At 42.5% G+C, this 22,845-nt stretch overlaps 1 protein-coding gene across 7 annotated transcripts in view; it reads right to left on the bottom strand.

Moving 5' to 3' along the window:
• The window catches only part of ASTN2 (astrotactin 2), a 925,730-nt gene that overhangs the window by 515,974 nt on the left and 386,911 nt on the right, over positions 1-22,845 (bottom strand). For all 7 annotated transcript variants that reach the window (XM_060154506.1, XM_060154516.1, XM_060154507.1 and 4 more), the window contains one exon: positions 19,156-19,302. In XM_060154506.1, the coding sequence (XP_060010489.1) occupies positions 19,156-19,302 (147 nt within the window). The remainder of the gene's footprint in view (positions 1-19,155; positions 19,303-22,845) is intronic.

Below are 22,845 nucleotides of genomic sequence, written 5' to 3'. Positions count from 1 at the left end.
GTTTACAATTTACACGATAGGATCGGGTTTTACCGGAGGCCATAACAGACCAAATAGAGATGAACATAATTTCACTTTTGCAAAGAAGTAGTCCACTTTCTCTATTTTTTGTTTTTAAGTTCATTTAGATGATGAAGCCCTTTCTGTTTTTTTATAGACGGAGAGTCCAGTGCAGTGTTTAAGAGGAGGACCATGGAATCAGGCGGCCAGTTTTCATGTTCCAGCCCAGCCACGAACTAACCCAGAGAAAATGATCCAGTTAAATGGGCCTTGGTTCCTCAGCTATAAAACTGTGGATAAGAATCTCATAGGAATGTGGGAGGTAATATATGTAAATTAATTTTCCGTTGTTTTAAATGACTCACTTTTAATGTAAATGAGGTCATCTACATAAAGTCCTTAAAGCAGTACCTAGCACATAATAAATGCTTAATAAGTGTTAGCTATTCTTATACTATTTTTACTTACATATATTTGATAACCCTCTTGTGAAATACAAGGGAATGTTGCCTTGTTCAAATACAGTTTGGCAAAAAATTAAGCTTTGAATGTAACAGGGTAAACAAAGGCTCATTCTGTGACTCATTTCTGTTTTCTTAATTGCCTGCTCTTGCACTGGACCTCAGCCAGGAGTCAGTCATTAGCCAGGCCATGGATACATGCACATCAGACGGTGTGTGCGTATCAACAAGAACACACAGCTCCTGTTGCTTCTGAGGGCTGCAAAGAAAGGACATTAAAAGTGAGTGATTTGAAACAACTGAAATTTAATTAAAAACAAAATTAAAAGTTGTTTCAAGCCCAGCGCTTCAGCCAGCAAGACTCAGAGGAAATTAGTAAGTGCTACTAATAGCTGGATCTAATTCACAAGCCTCTAGGAAGAGAGTCAGAGGAAAGAAGACGGCATACTCTTTAGATGAAACAATTAAAGATCACTTCTGAGAAATAATCACAAACAGTATCCCAGGGCAAAAAGGAACATTATTTGCTGGTGTGTTTCTTTTCCACTTTCTCATTTCCATTACGGGAAAGTGCCCTGAGATTCCCCAAGTAGCATCTTCTATGGCAACGGAGAAGGGTTTTGAAAAACAGACTTAAATGAGGGAGAGATGGGGGCAAATTCTTTAAAAAAAAAGTAATAATAATCGTCATTCACTGCCTGAAATTCCATCTTACCAATTCATTTATCCTTTGAAATTTCAAATACTCAGGTTGCTTAGTCAAATTCTAATCCCTCTCAAATTATGAACCTCAAATAATGATGTGACAAGTAGTAGTTGGGAACTGGGAACTGGGTGTCAGGATGGTCAGAGGAGCTCGTTTGTGGGTGCCATTGTGCATGGAGTCAGAGTGGGCAGTGGGGCTGTGTCTGGGATGGACCTGGGAGGCATGTCCCAAAGAGCGGTCAATCCGCCCCTGGTTCTCAGGGCAGCGTGGAGACAGGCAGAGGAAAAGAAGCAAAAACTATGTCAGGAGGCAGGCAGCCACAGAACTGAACTGAGGGCCATAAATGAGGGAAGAAGCGATACGTCAGGGGGAGAAGTGACCAGAGCAGGGATGCTGAAACTTTTCATGAATGGTGACAGGCCAGGAATGGGGTGGCCCAGCTTAATTTAAACATACAAAGTTGGGGCAGACAGGAAGTGCCTCTGAACAAAGGAATGCTCATGAGAGCCCTACTTTTCTGAGCATCAGATGGAAAGGCAAAAGAATGCCTATGCCACAGAAGACCCGGTTCCCGCTCACCTATGCAACCCCACCTCACCCCATCCACCCAGCCATGCCCACCCTGTCCCAGCTTCTCTGTCACTGGCTTTGGGTTTGCTGTTCCCTCTACCTGAAGTACCCTTTCTTCCTTCTTCACTTCACATTTCAGTTGAAAAGCCACCTCCCTCACAGAGGTCTCTCTGACCACCCTATCTGAGATGACATCCCAACTCTCCTCTTTGTTTTAATTATTTTACACCATTTTAATTATTTTCACAGCAGCTCTCACTTATTTCATCGCCTCGACATATTCCATTATTTTGCTAATTTGCTTTGGTGTATGTCTCCTGCTGAGAATGAAAGCATTATGAAGGCAAGGTCTTTATAATGTGTGTGTGTGTGTTGTTGTTGTTTTTTTCCAAGACAGCATTTCTAATGCTCCAGGACACATAAGGAACATGAAATAAATATTTGTTCCACGAGTGAATAGGTTCTGGAAAGATTAAGACATAGTAGGTAAAACACCTGGTACACTGCCTGCCACATCAGGGGCACATTGATGACTTTTAGTTGGTTATTTTTATAATTAACCAATATTATGTTAATCTGGATTCTAATAGTGAGCTCGATCCTGGGAGGGCAGAAGGATGGAAATTCAAAAGGTGACTGGAGGGCTCCAAAGGCCAATTTGCTGTCTCACGTTATATTTGAAATACCCGATATGCCATAAGTGTGTGCTTGTTGTACAGATGGATCTTACTGGGAGCGTGAGGATGGGGAAGGTGTGAGACTGGGAGCTGCTGAGGGCTGACTCAGCAGCTTGATAAGGGAGGGGGAAAAGCTGAGCTCAATTTCCTTTTGCACAAACCAGTCTCATCCTCTCCTCAAACAAATTCTTTGAGGGGGTTGATGAATGTTCAAGCCCAACCCACCCTTAATGTTCAACTCAACCTCTCCCTTCTCTAAGAATCCTTCCTTTGAGATCAACCTCAGTGAGAATTCTCTTCTCCAGCCCCCATTCTATTTCTGATGTAGCTTTGGAAACCACTCAGCTTATGTTTCCTGGGTTTGAGGTTTGTGTTAAAGAGGCCATCCCACTGTCAGATCATGTGATCTAATTCTGGATTTCAAAATAAAACTGCAATACGGATCATCATCAAAATAACATAGTAAATGTCTCAGACTGGCTTTTGAGATTTTTTTTTTTTTCCCAGTACATGGGCCTCTCACTGTTGTGGCCTCTCCCGTTGTGGAGCACAGGCTCCGGACGCACAGGCTCAGCGGCCATGGCTCACAGGCCCAGCCGCTCCGCAGCATGTGGGATCTTCCCGGACCGGTGCACGAACCCATGCCCGCTGCATCAGCAGGCGGACTCTCAACCATTGCACCACCAGGGAAGCCCTATTTTTGTTTTTGTTTTGTTTTGATGTCTTGAACGGGAAATAGATCTAAAACTACAGAGTTCCTTACATTTAGGTCTTTAATCCATTTTGAGTTTATTTTTTGTATGGTGTTAGGAAGTGTTTCGTTCTTTTATATGTATCTGTCCAGTTTTCCCAGCACAACTTATTGAAGAGGCTGCCTTTTCTCCATTGTATATTTTTGCCTACGTTGTCAAAGATAAGGTGACTATATGTGTGTGGGTTTATCTCTGGGCTTTCTATCCTGTTCCATTGATCTGTATTTCTGTTTTTGTGCCAGTACCATACTGTCTTGATTACTGTAGCTTTGTGGTATAGTCTGAAGTCAGGGAGCCTGATTCCTCTAGCTCCATTTTTCTTTCTCAAGATTGCTTTGGCTATTCGGGATCTTTTGTGTTTCCATACAAATTGTAAAAATTTTTGTTCTAGTTCTGTGAAAAATGCCATTGGTAGTTTGATAGGGATTGCACTGAATCTGTAGATTGCTTTGCGTAGTATAGTCATTTTCACAATGTTGATTCTTCCAATCCAAGAATGTGGTATCTCTCTCCATCTGTTTGTGTTGTCTTAATTTCTTTCATCAGTGTCTTATAGTTTTCTGCATATAGGTCTATTGCATCCTTAGGTAGTTTTATTCCTAGGTATTTTACTCTTTTTGTTGCAATGGTAAATGGGATTGTTCCCTTAATTTCTCTTTCTGATTTTTTGTTGTTAGTGTATAGGAATGCAAGAGATTTCTGTGTATTAATTTTGTATCCTGCAACTTTACTAAATTCATTGATTAGCTCTAGTAGTTTTCTGGTGGCATCTTTGGGATTTTCTATGTATAGTATCATGTCATCTGCAAACAGTGACCGTTTTATTTCTTCTTTTCCAGTTTGGATTCCTTTTATTTCTTTTTCTTCTCTGAGTGCCATGGCTAGGACTTCCAAAACTATGTTGGATAATAGTGGTGAGAGTGGGCACCTTTGTCTTGTTCCTGATCAAGAGGAAATGCTTTCAGTTTTTCACCACTGAGAATAATGTTTGCTGTGGGTTTGTCATATATATTAATCTCCAAAATATACAAGCAGCTCATGCAACTCAATATCAAAAAAAACATACAACCCAATCAAAAAATGGGCAGAAGACCTGTATAGACATTTCTCCAAAGAAGACATACAGATGGCCAAGAAACACATAAAAAGATGCTCAACATCACTAATTATTAGAGAAATGCAAATGAAAACCACAATGAGGTATCACCTCACACCAGACAGAATGGCCACCATCAAAAAATCTACAAACAATAAATGCCAGGGAGGGTGTGAAGAAAAGGGAATCCTCCTGCACTGTGGGTGGGAATGTAAATTGATACAGCCACTATGGAGAACAGTATGGAGGTTCCTTAAAAAACTAGAAACAAAACTACCATATGACCCAGCAATCCCACTATTGGGCATATACCCTAAGAAAAACATAATTCAAAAAGATTCATGTGCTCCAATGTTCATTGCAGCTCTATAACAATAGCCAGGACATGGAAGCAACCTAAATGTCCATCGACAGATGAATGAATAAAGAAGATATGACATATATATATATATATATATATATATATATATATATATATAAATGGAATATTACTCAGCCATAAAAAGGAATGAAATTGGGTCATTTGTAGTGATATGGATGAACCTAGAGTCTGTCATACAGAGTGAAGTAAATGAGGAAGAGAAAAAGAAATATTGTATATTAATGCATATATATGGAATCTAGAAAAATTGTACTGATGAACCTACTTGCAGGGCAGGAAAAGAGACGCAGATGTAGAGAATGGACTTGTGGACACAGGGAGGGAAGGGGAGGGTGGGATGTAGAGAGAGAATAGCACTGACATATATACACTGCCACGTGTAAAATAGATAGCTAGTAGGAAGCTGCTGTATAGCACAGGGAGCTCACCTCGGTGCTCTGTGATGATCTAGAGAGGCGGGATGGGGGTGGGTTGGGAGGGAGGCTCAAGACGGAGGGTATATATACATATGGTTGATTCACTTTGTTCTACAGCAGAAACTAACACAACATTGTAATGCAATTATACTCCAATAAATTTTTAAAAAACAGAGAAATAAAGAAAAAAATAAAAATACAGAGTTCCCGCTCCTTGTTGGATACTGTGACAAAATTTGGAGGCTATCAAGGTGGAGGAGAGAGACCCTGCCTGAAAGTAGTGTTGCAGGATAACTAGACAGTTACTACAGACCATCATCAAGGTTGTGGTGAAGATGAAACAGGGAGCTTTGGAGGCACAGAGCTGGGGCCCTTGTCTCCCCTGCAAAGTCAAGGTGGTCACATCTTAGCTGAACATTTAAGCACTAGGAAGCAGCAGCTAGGTGGAGTGAAGGGAAAAGAGGATTTAGATGACAGGAAAGGAATGGCTGTAGAGGAAAAAAAAGAGAACCTGGGCCTTCAGGAAACAGCCATTTCATTTGGCTGGAGTGCTAACGAGACAGGAAACGAGCAAAGATGAGGCTGAAAGTATTTTTTGGCTCTCACATTCTACAATTTAGAAAATTGCCAAGCTGGCTGCTTTGCCATGTGCCACATGGCCACTGTGTGCCCTCACCCCTGCACCTACGTTCTCTCTTGAGGCAGAAGCTGCCATTGTTAATTGTTTCCATATTTCAAATGTGACACCAGCTCCAATCACTGGGCCCCTGGGCCTCCCTTCCAGCCTCTGCTTCCATGGCAGCCTGCATGCCCGGCACGTTAATGCTGCATTGGAGTCTCTTCAGGAAATGGCCACCCCCGGAGCCTTCACACTCTCCGGTCACGTCAGCACCTGTGTGAGGGCCAGGACTGATCACTCTCTCCATTCTCCATCCTGGCCCGAAGACTGTGGTGAGACTTCACCTGAAATATTACTCAAATGATTCAAACCTTCAAGAGCGCAGCCTTAAGAGATCTGGCAAATTAATTTTGCTCACAGAGCACAGTGACATCTCTTACTAATAATTTCCAACCAGGTAGGATTTGTAAAGGTCCTAAGACTGTGTGTTCTTCAAAGTTCCTTGTATTTTTCTTTCCTTCTTTTCTACAAACATAACCAAGAGGTGCGCACCTGATTCTTGATCTCACATAGGAAAGTTGGTGCGTGAGCAGAATAGTAATAATAGCTAGCTTTTGGGTGTGTTTACCACGGCCAGGCTCTTGCATTTAACAACCACTTAATCCCCAGGGTCCCGGTCTGATTCCCGGTGCATTAGCATCCCTGTTTTTCCGAAGACGAAGTAGCATCATAGGGAAGGTGGAGTTAGGACTTGAACCCATGCACTCTGCCGTTGGTGTTCATGCACTTCACAGCTTGGCACATACTTTTATTTTGATGTCTGCGGTCACCAGCCTCTAAGGGATCCCAGGAGGCAGATGTCAAGTAGTCTTTGACTCCTTTCCCTCTTTGGCTTCTCCTTGCAATGAGCTGCTAAGTTTCCTTGCTCTCGTTCCATAGGACTCCCTTATCTTCACTCTCACTTCTAATGCCCTTGTTCAGACATTACCATATAGACTAAATGTAACAGCCCCCTAATAAATTGCTTGCCTTCTGTCTTGGGCCCTCAGACTCACCTTCTACACTGTGGTCAATCTGTCCACAGATCTGTATTGAACCCTGACTGTGTACTGGAGACTCCACAAGAACAAGACAGCTACAGTCTTAGCTCTTAGGGGTTTAAAGCAGCATTATCAGGGGTACTGTTTCCCAAGTCTCAACGATGTGCTGAGCCCTTGTCAAGTGCTTCAATGTACAATCATTTGATTGCCCTTTGAGGTGGTTTACTGTCATCATCCCCCTTTCAAAGATGAGTAAACAAGGGCTTAGAAATTAAATAACTAGCTCAATGCTTCATGACTAGGAAATATCAGAGCCAGGTATTGAACTCAGGGAGTGTGCATCTACAGCTCAGACTCTTAACCAAATTAGACATCAAATAAGCAAGTGTGAATGTGCTGAGTGCAAAAAAGAAAAGTTCAGGATCATTTACGAGGGAGACTAACTTAGACTAGGAGAGAGTGATGAAGATGATAATGTCAATAAAAACAAGTATTACCCAGTGTTTAGTGCTTGCCACACATTCTACTAAATACTAGAGAGATATTATCTCATTTAAATTTCCTAAGAGGGAGCTATTATTATTATGTCCACTCCACAGATTAAGAAACACACCGGAGGGTTAAGTAACATTTGTAATATCAAATAACTATTAGTAAGTCATGGAACCAGCAGTTGAGCCCAGATACATCGGACTCTACAGCCCGAACTCTGAATTGCCATACTGCATTGTCTTTTAAGCAACTACCTTACTTATACTCCCTTGCTTAACACCCTTTCGCGGGGGCTTCCCTGGTGGCGCAGTGGTTGAGAGTCTGCCTGTTAATGCAGGGGACACGGGTTCGAGCCCTGGTCTGGGAGGATCCCACATGCTGCGGAGCAACTGGGCCCATGAGCCACAACTATTGAGCCTGCGTGTCTGGAGCCTATGCTCCGCAACAAGAGAGGCCGCAATAGTGAGAGGCCCACGCACCGCGATGAAAAGTGGTCCCCGCTCGCCACAACTAGAGAAAGCCCTCGCACAGAAACGAAGACACAACACAGCAAAAATAAATAAATTAATTAATAAACTCCTACCCCCAACATCTTCTTTAAAAAAAAACAACAACCCTTTAGCGGCTTTGTGACCCCCGACCACCTCCACGGTAAAAGCCCAGCACAGAGACCCTTGCTCTTCTCATCTGCTCCTCCTTTTAGTCCCGTTCAAGCCCCACAGAGCCGCAGATGCTCTGGATGCTGTCTGCTCCTGCTGCACCTTTGCTCTTACTGTCCCTTCTGCCTGGAAGGTCATCCTTCTTGTCTTCACTCTCTCTCATCATCTCCAACAAAGCAGAGAGTCTCACTTCCAATCCCTGCCCATCCAGCTTCCTCCGATGGGACAAATCCAAGGCAAATTAAAGCCTCTAGCTCCTTGAAGCTTTACCCAGATCTGGCCAGTGGAAAATACCAGGCTTCCCTGGCGATCTTGCTGACTCTTTTTTTGTTTTTTAATTTTATTTATTTTTTTATACAGCGGGTTCTTATTAGTCATCCATTTTATACACATCAGTGTATACATGTCAATCCCAATCGCCCAATTCATCCCACCGCCACCGCCCAGCCCCCGCGGCTTTCCCCCCTTGGTGTCCATACATTTGTTCTCTACAACTGTGTCTCTATTTCTGCCTTTGCTGACTCTTAACTATATGCCCCTCCTGGTCCAGATTATGATCTGCCTTCTAGTGTTGTCTTTTGCTTTATAGGTATCCAATCACTTTAAGTAACAAGTGCAATCCCTTTGAGGGCATGCTTAGCATTTACTGAGCACCTGTTATAGGCTATTTTCATACTGCTTTCTATTTCAACCTCATCAACGCCCTGTGAAGTAGAGGCGAAGAGCTGTACTTTTATAGATGGTGAAATTGATGGTTCAGAGAAGTGAGGTGACTCATCCAAGATCCATAGTTAGTAAGTGGAGGAGTGCAGATTCGTACTGGAGGTTTTCTGCTCCTAAATCTCCTGTTCTTTCCCCTACCTCACACTCCCTTAGTGCAGATAAGTATCTGAGTGAGTTCTAGAGTATGAGTCCTGGCACTGAGCAGACACTCAGCAGTGTCAGCTGACGGTCTTGATGGATGGATTCATTGATAAAGTCCAAATGAGAATCAGGGTGAAAGCAGCGGAGGGAAGACATGGAAAGTTCAGGGGTGGTCCGGGCTCTGGGAATAATTCCAAGTAAGGGTGAGATGCCCAGGGACTTTAGCAGAGCTCCAGGAAGTTGCCAACAGCAGCCAAAAAAAAACAAAAAACAAAACAAAACAAAACAAAACAAAAAAACAAGGATGTGCAGCTGCAGATATATTTGGGTTGGATAACTCGGAGGCGTGGCTAGGGAGGAAAGCCAAACAGCAAGGCTCTGCTGGGCACCACAGGCCGGGAGTGGGGAGGGGGAAGGGGGGAGGAATGAGCAGGGGGAGGTAGAGAAGCAGGAGGGATACACAGGTTTTAATTATTCCTCCCATCTCATCACTTCCTTCTGAATATGATGCATCCTCCCCCTCCCGTGCTCTTGCTGGCATCTGAGATGTTCAAGGTCCCTCAGCAGCTGAAGCTGCTGCAGTTAAAGACTGAGAGGCATCTTTCCCACCATGGCCCAGCTCCCCACCACTTTCTGTTTCATCCCAGCAGCCCTGGGAGCCTGCGGTCCCTGCACAAGCTTGGCTGTGATCCTTCTACGCATTCTTCAAATGGCAACTTGTGGGCTGTGAAAGGTTTGCTCAGCTGCCTCTGCTCCCAAGATCCTCGCTCAGGGGCTGCCTAGCCACAGACTGTCCCAGACAAGAGTCAGAAAGCAGAGGACTGAGGATGCTAATGGAATGACTGCATAAATACTCTGGAGGTCACATACCTAATGGGATGAGTAAAGAGGGACTCTGAGCCCCAGTATTTCTCATTCTACTGTTAGAATGTTAGGCCAGGGAGGAATTTTAAGACCATCTTGTTCCCTTTCCCACATTTTCCAATGAAAAAATCTGGAAAAAGCCTGGAGAAATAGAGATTTGCCCAAAGTCAAGGTGAATTTGTGGCAGAGGTAGAACCTGATCTTGTCACTGAATAATTCTCTGTCTACTACATCCTGTGGCCACTAATTTGAAATGATTCTGCTCAACCTGTTCCTGCCTGTGTGACATTGAGGTGGTCCAATAAACTCCCTCAGCTTTAGTTTCCCTTAAACTTAAAATGGGGAAAATGCCTGGATCTACCACATGTGGTAATAGAATTAAATGAGGCAATGCTTTGCAAAGCACTCAGCATGGGGCCTGGCACGTAGCAATGTTCTGTAAATGTTACCAATTCACAGTGTTGTTATTATCACAGTTACCAGGAGGCTTGAGCAGCAGGGTCTATAGGGATGCAGTGAAAAGCGTCCATGATCGCTCTGGAAAGCCTGTGTCATCCTCACCCACCTCCAGGGAAGCACCAGTGGCTCTAAGACCCAACTCAGGTAGCACCTCCTGAAGACATCCTCTCCTTAGCACCACAACCCATCTCCAGCTTGGGGTACTTGGCTGTTCCTCCCCTAGTTTCCCATAGCACTGCACAGCCCGTTAAGACTCTTACCACACTGTGTTTCCTATTTCATCTGCTTGGTAGTGTCTTACTACCACCAAACTGGGGGAGGCCAGAGATACTGTTTCTTCCATATCTGCATCCCTGAGCATCAAAGCATGCCACAGAGAAGGCGATGTGCTATATTTGCTGACCACAGGAAGGAGGGAGGAAGGAAGGGAAGTAACAGGCACTAGATATGAATCAAGAAGTGGTGATATTATTCATGAATTTTTAACTATTTAATTTCTTCCTTGGGGCCAAGCTAAGCCTCTCTAAAATTGTACCTTCTTCTTACCTAGCCATACCCAATAAGACCTCTTCTCAACGTCTTTGTCTTCAAAAATAATAAAACACTGAACAAACAGAAAGGGAAAAGCACAACGTTCTCATCATCAGAGCTATTCTCACAGCTGGCCAAGTGCATGCACACTCATCAGCCCCACTCACACTCAGCTGAGGCAAGGAGTATCAACACTGCTTTTGGAAAGAAAAGTGAGAAGCGGGGGGTGAATTAATATTGCCAAGGTCAGAAAACTAGAAATCAGAAGAAGCGGGAGTAGAACTCACACCCGCTGCGTCACAGATCAGTGTGCCTGACCTCTGTACCACGTGCCCTTCTCTATCCCAGCCCTGCACCACTGCCTCAACCCCACACCACTCTGCAAACACCAAGCCAACCACGATGGCATATCTAATTCCATAGTCCTGAGCTCCATCCCATCAAAGCTCCCACCTGCCATTCTCTCCTCCTAGTCAAAAAGTCAAAGTGGGCTTCTGTTCACAACAGCAGAATTATTAACAAGAATAAATGAAATTCCCCTACCCCCCTGCAGCCATCCTCTGCCTCTAGTTCCTACTAATATATTTTTGGACTTGATCTGCTATCAAAACACAGAAATTAGTCTCCAAATTTGGATGTCAAACTCAGTTATACCTTTTGTTAAGAAGGGAAATTAGTAACAATGCAACCTGGTAGGAAGCCAGGTGAACACCATAGCACAAAGTGCCGTTAAACATCGCAACTGAAATGGCTGCTGTGACATCCTGAAAAGCCTGAACGTGTTCAGCTGCTTAGAATGGTTTTCCGGGGTTTGTTCTCCCCTCAAGCCCCCTGTCACTTTTAACCTGGGGATCAGTTACTCTTTAAGGAAGCTTGAAGCATTTTTTCCTTCCATGGTTTTCTGGACTTAGACTTTTCTAATGAAGAGATTTGAGGGGGAAAAAAAACCCAACAGAATCCACTCTAGGGGCTCTCCACAGCTCCCAGCACCAGCTCCAGGCCATTGCTTAGCAAGCTGTCCATTAAGTACAAGAAGAGGGAGAAGGGAACATGTTTTCACAGTTTATAATTATATTACCAGTTTCATTACAGATCTCATTTTAATTCTGACTGAAACCTAGGCTTGCCTTCTCCTGCACTCTCTCACGTATAGTTATTACATCTGGGTTGGAGTTCAACCTATTCTTCCTGATTTCAGCATATTAATATGGTTTATTGGTATTTCACTGCCACTCCCCCCTGGGTGTACTGAATCTCAGCTCAATTTATATTTTCCCCTCTTCCTGGGCTCTGGGATAAGGCTTGTTTCATTTTGGTGTTGGAGGTGGAGAGATGTGAGTTTGATTGGAGTTTCTTATCTTTGGGGATGGGAACAAAAACCTTGGGAAGTGAAGTCAGTCATAAGAAGAGGAGGCAGCCTCAGATTTCTTGCACCGTCATTCCCCAGAATGTATCTTCTTAGGGCATCTGCATCCACCTGCCTGCCCTTTGTCCCTTCACTCATTTCACAGTCATAATTTATTATATGTCTACTGAGTCAGAACCTTCGTTAGGCTTCACAGTAGTTCAGGGCATGAATAAACTGTGGCTTTGCTCTTGAGGAAATTACAGACTAGCTATTAAAATCATTTTATTTATTTATTTATTTTCATTCAACCAAAGCTTTGGGGGCACTCTGTTTTAGGTGCTGTCCCAAGTGCTGAATATAATGTTCAAAACAAACAAATATTATGTCTATCCTTAAGGAGCCCGCAGCCTAGTGGGAGAGCTCAACATTAACTAGATAAGACTATAATTACAAATAGAAATGAGTGTGATCAAGGAATAGAGCAGGGCTCAAGGAGAAAGAATAGTTATGGGCCCAACAGAGACTGGGAAATGAAAGGGGAGGTCAACCACTGTACGGTGAATGGAATTTGTACCGAAGAAACTGAGGAAGTGGGGAGAAATTTTCCGAGAGTAAGAAGGACATGTGCAGAGGCCCTGAGGCAGGAGACAGCCAAGGATATTTAAGAAAACAATGTAGAGAAACTGGTATAAGGTGAGGTTAGAGAGGCAGGCAGGGGCCTGATCTTGCTGGGACTTAAAGGCCATGTTAAAGAGTTCAATCTTTATAATAAGTACAATAAGAAGTGTTTGAGGGCTTCCCTGGTGGCGCAGTGGTTGAGAGTCCGCCTGCCGAGGCAGGGGATACGGGTTCGTGCCCTGGTCCGGGAAGATCCCACATGCTGCGGAGCAGCTGGGCCCGTGAGCCATGGCCGCTGAGCCTGCGCGTCCGGAGCCTGTGCTCCGCAACAGGAGAGGCCACAACAGTGAGAGGCCCGCGTACCCCCCAAAAAAAAAAGAAGTATTTGAACAGATTTATGGGAGGATGCAACATGTTGAGATTTTTCATTTTAAAAGATTGTTCTGTTTGCAATGTCAAGAAAAGACTGGAGAGGCGCTTGATTTAATGCAGGAGGCCAGTTCTTCGGACTATATCAGTTGTTCCAGTGACACATACCTAACAATAACAGTGATGGAAATTAGACTGTGGGGTTATTAGAAAGATACAAATACAGTTCTACATAATTTTCAAGGAAGGAGAGATTATTTCTGATGGGCATTTCCTTTGAAGAAGTTTTGGGGGTTTTGTTGAAGAAGGTTTTCTGGAGAAAGGAGAAAATTAAGTTAGGTCTTAGACATGGGTAGGATTGCAATACATAGAAATGAGGTAATACAAAGCCAGGCAGTCTATCTGTCTAAATAGTATTAAGTGCGTGCGAAGGAGTTAAGAATGGAAAAGGGAGAGGTCATACTGTAGAGCACTTCTATACCTGAACATGTTCCATGGTGCTCAAAAGTCTGAAATAAAAACTGAACATTTTAAAACAAAGCTCCAGATGATTCCAGAGAGCAAGATATCCAAGGAGCTACTCTTTTTAGGCAAGTAGCCTGGTGGTTTGTGACTAAGCAGTCACCTTCAGTGTGGTGTCACTTCCACTTCTAAGAATTGAAAATACTCCTCCCGTGTATTCAAATCACTGCAAACTTGCTCTGAAGTCACTTATGAACCTCATTCCTTATTCCACAGCCACACACTAGCTCACTCTCTTGGGTTGAAAGACACAAAGTAGGGGTACAAGCAAATAAATGTAGAACAAGATTCATCGTGTATAGTTTTGTGTTCAAAAGCAGCTACACATGTGGCATATTAATGAACCAGGCCATCCTAATGATGAACATTTCCACTTGAGGATTTCATAGGCTGGTAAGGAATCCATAATCCCCAATTCCTTAGTCCTAGGGAATAGAGAAGACTTGAATACACCTTAGTCCAACCCAAAAGTCAAGGCTAACACATTAACTTGACCTTAACAACCAGATATTTTGGCATAGATGTTTATGCAATGAGCATATCAACATAAAGAACACCGTCTGTGCTTGGGTAGCAGGGTGTATTTAGTCAAGAGACATCACTGGCCATAACTCATTCCTGGGTCTCACTCCATTTCTGAGCCTAGGCAAAGAATGGGTGATACTCACGGATGAGGAAGTAAAGAATAAACAAACATACCCTAAAGGTCCTAAAAATTTAAGTGTTTTAAAAATGTATAGTCTGATAAAATGGCTCTGATGCAAAATATTTTGTACCCTAGCCAAACACATTCCTTCACTTTTCTTCTATGGCTTCATAAAAATAAATGTGGTCATCTATTTTCAGGAAATTCCCTATGATGGGGAACTCATTACCTTGCAAGGACCCCCTTCCAATACTGAAAAAGTATTATCACAACTACTAACATGTATATGATTTATTGAGCCATTACTAGGTCTCAGTAATGAGCTGAAAGCCTTATGAGCATTATTTCATTTATTCTTCACAACAGCTCTAGGAGATACGTACTGCTATAATCCCCCACCTTATACATGAGACTAAAGCTTAGAAAGGGAAGACATTTTCAGATTAAGACTCAATCTTCTCCCATCTCTGACCACCCTCCTCACCCATATGGCTCTAATTTTGCTTCCTGGGGACTTCCAGAACAAGCCTGCTCCCTTTTCAAGACAAATGATAACTATCATCGTCAATTTTGTGGAAGCATGGGACATGGAAAAAACTTGGATGAGAGGTTCAGGTAGTCTTGGGTTTTCATACCTTGCTTCACTTCTGTGTGTTAATCTGGCCAAATCACTTAACATCTCCAAAAACTACCTTCCATTTATGCAAAAAGAGGATGCTAAATCCTGCCTCAGAGTTCTGATATGAGCATTATATTAGTAACTCCATGTAAAGTGTTTTGAACACTGCCATATTCATAACAGATATGCTCAATAATTCTAAGCTCACTTTTTGTCTAAGTTCCTTCAACTCTTCTTATAGAATGATTTTCCTCCACCCTTTCCTTAAGGGGTTTTTAGGTATTGACAATGTTTTTCCAATCCCTTGGCTGCAATTCCTTTATTTTGGATGCCTTCCAATATATCACTGACCTTCTGTGCTTCTTAAAGCACAACTACCAGAACAAAATGGAACAGAGAACTCTAGGTATAGTGTTATCTATCTACACTGGAGTGGAACCATTTCACCCATTTAATCTAGACAGCTTATTCCTTTAAATGTTGTCTCTTCTACTGGCTTACTATAGGGCCAGGATATTTGGCGAATATGTCCTGACATATTATACAATGGGAGCCTCGAGGGATGAAGAAACTAACATCTCCACTCATATGCGCTTTTAATGTTAACCAATAACCATTCATCAATAATGCTACCTGTAGGGCAATTTGGGTGAAGCCCAAATCCATGTGATGAGAGCTGCCTTGTTATAAAACTCATATTGGACCATTCACATGGTATTCAGTGCTATAGGCAATCACTGGAATTGCCATAAGGCAGCTCCATTAATACAGCATTGATCAAGTGTAAGATGGAAGAAACCAAAGCCCCTACCAGGGCTCCAAGAGATCGCAAGGAGTTGTTAATCTGTTAGATGAAAGGAAAGTAACACGTAAAGAGATACTGATGCAGCTCTCAAACTTCTGTTAAGGGATCACCTCAAGTTCTTATTGAGAATATTAATACTTGGGCTCTACTCCTAGAAAGTGGGTCTCCATTTTCTGTTGGGAGAATGGAATGAGCAATGCACAGAGATTATCCACCCACAAGAGGCACTGGGATTGTGCTGTGGAAGGTCTACTTGCCTAGAACTATTAGACAGCTGTCCACCTGACTTCAGGTGTTGGTTGCTTTCCGGATTCCTGAAGATCCCCCTAAATTGTGTCTCTAATCTTGTATATTCCATGGTTATTTCCAATTTTTTTGACTTCTGTGCATCCTCTGCCTTAGTTTTCCTTCACTCGGTCTCCCCTTTCTGCTTACACATCTGGTAGAAGAATCCCACAGAACTTTTCATAATTCTGCTTTAATTTAGGCCCTGTTCATTCATTCAACACATACTTATTGAGCATCCATCACAGGCCATGCGGCGTGTTTGTCACCAGGGATATTCTTGCCTCACAGACATTCCAGTCTAGAGGCAGAAGCAGACAAGTCTACATGTAGCTATAAAGCTTTAAGTTTATGACAGAGATCAGAATACGAATTACCGGGAAAGGGCACCTTTTAATTTACCACATTTTTGTCTATCCTTTGAAGCCACCACAGTAGTTTTACAGTTTTCTTGGGTAATCCTATTTCCCACCTACTTGCTATCTAAAAATCTGATAAACACGGAATTGTAGGCTTCACAATAATCCTATGAGATAGGTATTATTATCATCCCCATTTTATAGATGCCGAGATTGAGACTCAGAGAGGTAAATAATTCACTTGGCTACGGAAGTGGCAGGTAATAGGGCAAGTATTTGAATTTTGTTTGTATTATTCTATAGTCTCTGATCTCAGCCATTAATCATGACCCTGACCAAGTTACTTAGCCTCTTAGGAGCTCCATTTCTACATGCGTGAAAATAAATGTTCAAAATGTGGATGTCTCTAAGACCTAACATTCTACAATTAATGAATAGTGACTGGTGGTGATAAAAAGTAAGTGCACATGCCTCCAACAATGGTCAAACTTTGCCCTATTGGTTTTCATCACTCTTACTCTCCCATCCCATGTTCCAGCCACACCCAGGTCCTGGCAATTTTTCCAGTCCCAAGCTCCATGAGCCTACGTGCCTAGCTGCTGCAGTAAATTTTGTCCCTTCTACTTCTGCTATGCTTCTGCCATTTCATATTCCCATATTTTCCTGTCTTATGTGCACATACGATTTGATAGGGATGAACCAAAAGTCTTCTGCTTTGGTCAAAAAATCAACTGAGTGCATATAAGATGAGAAATACTAAACTTACTTACAGTTCAATTGAAAAATGGAAATAAAAATTAAAATATAAAGTTAGCTAGTGATTATAACAGAAGAGAAATAGACTCACAGATATAGAGAACAAACTTGTGCTTACCAGAGGGGAAAGGGAAGGTGGGAGGGACAAGACTGGGGTAGGGGATTAAGAGGTACAAACTACTACATATAAGATAAATAAGCTACAAGGATATATAGTACGACACAGGAAATACAGCCAGTATTTTACAATAACTATAAATGGAATATAGTCTTTAAAAATTGTGCAAAATATGTTGTATACCTGAAACTTATATAATATGGCACATCAACTATACCTCAATAAAAATATAATTGAAAAAAAATTTAAAGTAGGGGCTAGTTCACTATGGTGAAGTAGGAGTAAACACAGGATGCTTTAGTATAAGTCTAGGAGAGAAAGGAGGTGAAAGTTCCACTCTGCACAGAACATACTGAAGGGATTGGTGCTAAGTTGTGAACATTGTATCTTAAAAAATTAGAGATAAAATCAAGTTGCATTAAAATATGGCTGACATACATAAAGGATCTCAAAAACACCTGATACATATCCAATGGGAAAAAAGATTTTAAAAAATAATAATGGTACTAATATGGTGCTAGAAGGGTGGTTATCCCTGGGATGGGATTCACTGGGAGGGGGCATAAGGAAGCTGAAGGTGTTGGAAATGTTTTATGTTTGATCTGGGTGAACTCATGTAAAAATTCATTAAGCTGCATACTTAATATTTCTTCTTTATTATATTTACGATAACTTTCAATACATTTAAAAATAATAATACTAATAAGGACTTACTGTATAACACAGGGAATTCTACTCAATATTCTGTAATAACCTATATGTGAAAAGAATCTGAAAAAAGAATGAGCATGTGTGTGTATATATATATATATAATGTATATATGTATTCACTTTGTTGTACACCTGAAACTAACACAGCTTTGTAAATCAACTGTACTCCAATAAAAACTAATAATAAAAAAGAAGATGTGGTACATATATACAACGGAATACTACCCAGCCACAAAAAAGAAGGAAATAATGCTATTTGTAGCAACATGGATGCAACTAGAGATGATCACACTAAATGAAGTCAGAAAGAGAAAGACAAACATCATATGTTATCACTTATATGTGGAATCTGAAATATGGCACAAATGAACCTATCTACAAAACATAAACAGACTCATGGACATAGAGAACAGACTGGTGGTTGCCAAGGGGGAGGGGGGAGGAGGGGAGGGATGGAATGGGAGGTTGGGGTTAGCAGTTGTAAGCTATTATACATAGAATGGATAAACAACCAGGTCCTACCGTATATCACAGGAAACTATATTCAATATCCTAAGATAAACCGTAATGGAAAAGAATACAAAAATGTATATATATGTATAACCGAATCACTTTGCTGCACAGCAGAAATTAACACAACATTGTAAATCAACTACACGTCAATAAAAAAAAAAATTCTTCCCCAAAATGGATACATTTCTGTCATTTGTAATGTATGTAAAGGAAAAGTTATAATATATGTAAATTGTAAAAATAAATAATAATGCCAAGCATTTGGGGAAACACATCACGTTCTGCTGGAGTATATAAGCTGGAACAATTTTCTGGAGGGCACTTTAGCAATAGATATCAAGCACCTTAATCAGCTTCTTGGACCATGCTTTGCGAATGAGTATAGCAACTACAGTGTCTCATTAATTCAAACTAATTGGGTGAGGAGTAAATGGTAGGATATAACATGCTTGTAAAGGACATTTACAGCGAAAGAGATATGAGTATAATCCAGGACACTTAGGAAGTTCCAACAAAGCTCATACAGTCTTCTTTGTCATATTTTTTAAATAGGAAAGACTATTTGGAGGGGCGGGGAGGTATTTTTAGTTAGGCATAGGATGCACACGCATGATAAGAAAACAGTAGGTTCTCTGAAGTAGCTCAATCTTTCTGCACGCACATTGGAATTCTTTCTTTATTAACAAACCTTACCCTTGCCCATGGAATAAAAGCAGTCTTTAGTTCCATTCAAATAATCCAGGATTTTCAGAGATAAGGACCTCTTAAGGTCTTTGGATGCTCTCTCTCTTTTTTAGTAATATAATTCTGAGGTTGGGCCACGCATGGGGAACATTGGAGCACACAGGGGTGCAAGGTGCCGAGTAGATGTGGGGCATCTCCGACGCTCAGCTCTTACCGTCTGCAATGAAGTGCTCGGGCACATGCAGAGTCACCTTCACAGTGAGTGGACAGGACATCTGACTGCCACACACCATGGCCAGGATGCAGGAGCTCACAGCGATCAGCATCAGGGCCGTCTTGTTCACTGGGCTTTTCAGCAAACCTAGTAACATAAACACACACAAAGATACATAAGTCCATGAGGTGAGGAAACAGGAATAGCATGGAATTTGGGAATTCTGTTGTTTTCCAAATGAGAAGCTAGAAAAAGAAACCACATTTTCCAACCTCTGTGCTTGTAGCGACAGCTCAGTGGTCCCCTGTTGGGTCTTTGCTTAACTCTCTGCAAAATGGGCTTATTTATCCCTTTTGGTATAGACGAAAAGAAAAAAACTTCCTCAAAATTGTGGCAATTTTTACTCTTCCCCTCTCAATTAGGTTGGTCATGTTTGATAATATTTAGATGCTACTAAACTTTCTACTCACTTTAGAAACAACCGAGAAGATACTGTGTTGTTGAATTCATAGGGCCTAGGGAAAGGAGCATGGGCTTTGGAGTTTGACCATCTGGGTTCAAATGTGGCCTTCAGCCCTCATTGGCTGTGTGACCTGTTTCAATTTCTGAACCTCGGTTTTCTTATGTGCACGATGAGGATAATAACAGACAGCTCACAGGTGGTTGTGATGATCATGTGTGTGGCATAGTGTATATACAATGTCTGCCATCTAGAAGGGTTGCACGGACTTTGAGGCCGATCAGTTCAAGTTAATTTCCCAAGCATCTACTGATGACCTCCTAGGTGAGACACACATAGAGCAGAATAAGAATAGTTCTTGCTCTGCAGGAGCTTACAGGCTAGGGGGCAAAGGCGGACTTATCCACAGCTAATTAGAATCCAAGGCAAGTTGTGCTAAGAGCTAGTAGAGAGGGCACAAGGGGAGTTTTGCCTGGGAAAATTAAAGACAATTTCACGGTCACAGTACAATGAGTAGATTGGATCTGCCTGGCAAGGAGAGTGCTGGGCCAGCAAAGAAATTCTAAGGACTATATCCTGAGCCCCCAACGAGTCTCATTATTTGGCTTTACTATTCACATCTAATGTCAAGGCTTTGATTAACACGTCTAGAACAATGCTTCCCAAATTTCTATTATCCACTCCGCTCTTATTTGGAGCAAACCTTTACGCCCAAACCTCCCGGACATCTCTCTCTGAATATCCCATGAGTATGACAAAACAACATGTTCAAAACTGGATGCATTACCATCTCCTTAAAGCCTCTTCTTCCTCCTTCTCCTGGGCTCCCCTAAGTATTGAAAGCACTGCCATTTAAACTGGCCAGAAACCTAGATGTCAACTTTCAGTCTTCTGTCTTCCTCCTTTATAGCAACTAAACAGCATGCAGTCCCGTGTACTCTATGTCCTTAGCATTTTCACCTCTTACCCCTGATCTCTTCTATTGTCTGTTTGCTTGTGAGATGAGGGAGGTGTAGGCACATCTTCCCATCTGACTCCATGGTGGAACCCCCTGAGCTGTTATAGAGCAACTGGCCACAGGATGTGGTCCACACTGATTAGCCTGGCATCTGAGGCCTTCACAGTGCGTCCCTACATTCATACCTCCTTGCTGCTCTCTCCTACCCAGCCCACGAGCTGGCAGGGCTGCATCACTGCAGTGATGCCAAAGTGAGCGCTCTTCATCATGTTAATATTAGCATAGGAGCTATTTCTTTTGCATAGAAATCCACTTGTTTCCTTGTTTCCCGTCACTCACTGAGATTAATCATAAGTGTAAATCCCTCTCCCTCTAGGGAGAAAGACTGCCTACATTTGTTATGCTTCCTAAAATATCTTATTCAAACACTAGAATCTAGTAACTTGATGGTAAATTCCTTCAGGGCAGGCACTGCGTCTTCGGCTCACCACTGTATCGCAATGCCTACCACAGTGTCTGCAATGTGGTAGCATCTCAGTAAATGCATCATATCTTCCAGAAGTGATAATAAGTACATTAGCAACCAGACACAGGCACGCAACTGTCAAAAATCATGCCAACCATAGACAACCAACACTTCCAGATAAATGGACCCTAAAGGAACAGGAGCCCCTGACAGCCCACTTTCAGATTTTTGTACGGATACCTATTTTTCTTAATAATCAGTGAGCTGCTTGAGGGAAGGGATCCCATCTTTACCATCTTTATGTCTCTCCTGCCAGGTTCATTGCTCAGAACCTTAAATTGCTTAATTTAAGAATAGGGGCTTTGTGGACAGCTGCCAGGAGGCCCGTCTCCTCAGGACCTGCTGGGTCTTTGGCTACTGGAACACGCAGGGCTGAGTCCATGCTGACGGCCCGGGCTTCAGGACAAGCGGGGGTCGAGTCCACACTAACGGAAGTTGGGTCTCCTCAGGACCCACTGGGGCTTCAGCTTTGGGGAACTGTGGGGTCCAGTTCTCTCTCACAGGAGCCTGGTCTCCTCAGGACCTGCCAGGAGGTGATGTTGTTAAGGGAAGAAGGGTAATCGTAAGACCCAAGACATGGTAGCTATTAATATACTCCCCCCACGGTGCCTCTTAATATCATGTGGACTCCTACAAGGGAAATAAGCATCACAACTTTGGTTGAACTTTGTCTGGCCGTGTGGCTGACACGGTCTTGGTGCTCCAGCCGGGTGTCAGGCCTGAGTTTCTGAGGTGGGAGAGCCGAATTGAGGACACTGGTCAACCAGAGACCTCCCAGCCCCACGTAACATCAAACGGCGAAAGTTTTCCCAGAGAGCTCCATCTCAACGCTAAGACCCAGCTCCACTCAACGACCAGCAAGCTCCAGTGCTGGACACCCTATGCCAAACAACTAGCAAGACAAGAACACAACCCCACCCATTAGCAGAGAGGCTGCCTAAAATCATAATAAGGCCACAGACACCCCAAAATACACCACCAGACGTGGACCTGCCCACCAGAAAGACAAGATCCAGCCTCATCCACCAGAACACAGGCATTACTCCCCTCCACCAGGAAGCCTACACAACCCACTGAACCAACCTTAGCCACTGGGGGCAGAAACCAAAAACAACGGGAACTACGAACCTGCAGGTTTCAAAAAGGAGACCCCAGGCACAGAAAGTTAAGAAAAATGAGAAAACAGAAAAACACACAGCAGATGAAGGAGCAAGATAAAAACCTACCAGATCTAACAAATGAAGAGGAAATAGGCAGTCTACCTGAAAAAGAATTCAGAGTAATGATAGCAAGGATGATACAAAATCTTGGAACTAGAATGGAGAAACTACAAGAAATGTTTAACAAGGACCTAGAAGAACTAAAGAGCAAACAAACAATGATAAACAAGACAATAAATGAAATTAAAAGTTCTCTGGTAGGAATCAACAACAGAATAACGGAGGCAGAAGAACGAATAAGTGACCTGGAAGACAGAAGGGTGGAATTCACTGCTGCACAAGAGAATAAACAAAAAAGAATGAAAAGAAATGAAGACAGCCTAAGAGACCTCTGGGACAACATTAAATGCAACAACATTCACATTATAGGTGTCCCAGAAGGAGAAGAGAGAGAGAAAGGACCAGAGAAAATATTTGAAGTTATTATCGGTGAAAACTCCCTTAACATGGGAAAGGAAATAGCCACCCAAGTCCAGGAAGCACAGAGAGTCCCATACAGGATAAACCCAAGGAGAAACACGCCAAG

This window comes from Lagenorhynchus albirostris, chromosome 7, assembly GCF_949774975.1.
Source record: "Lagenorhynchus albirostris chromosome 7, mLagAlb1.1, whole genome shotgun sequence".
NCBI classification, from domain to species: domain Eukaryota; kingdom Metazoa; phylum Chordata; class Mammalia; order Artiodactyla; family Delphinidae; genus Lagenorhynchus; species Lagenorhynchus albirostris.
This window is presented reverse-complemented; position numbering and strand designations above follow the sequence as displayed.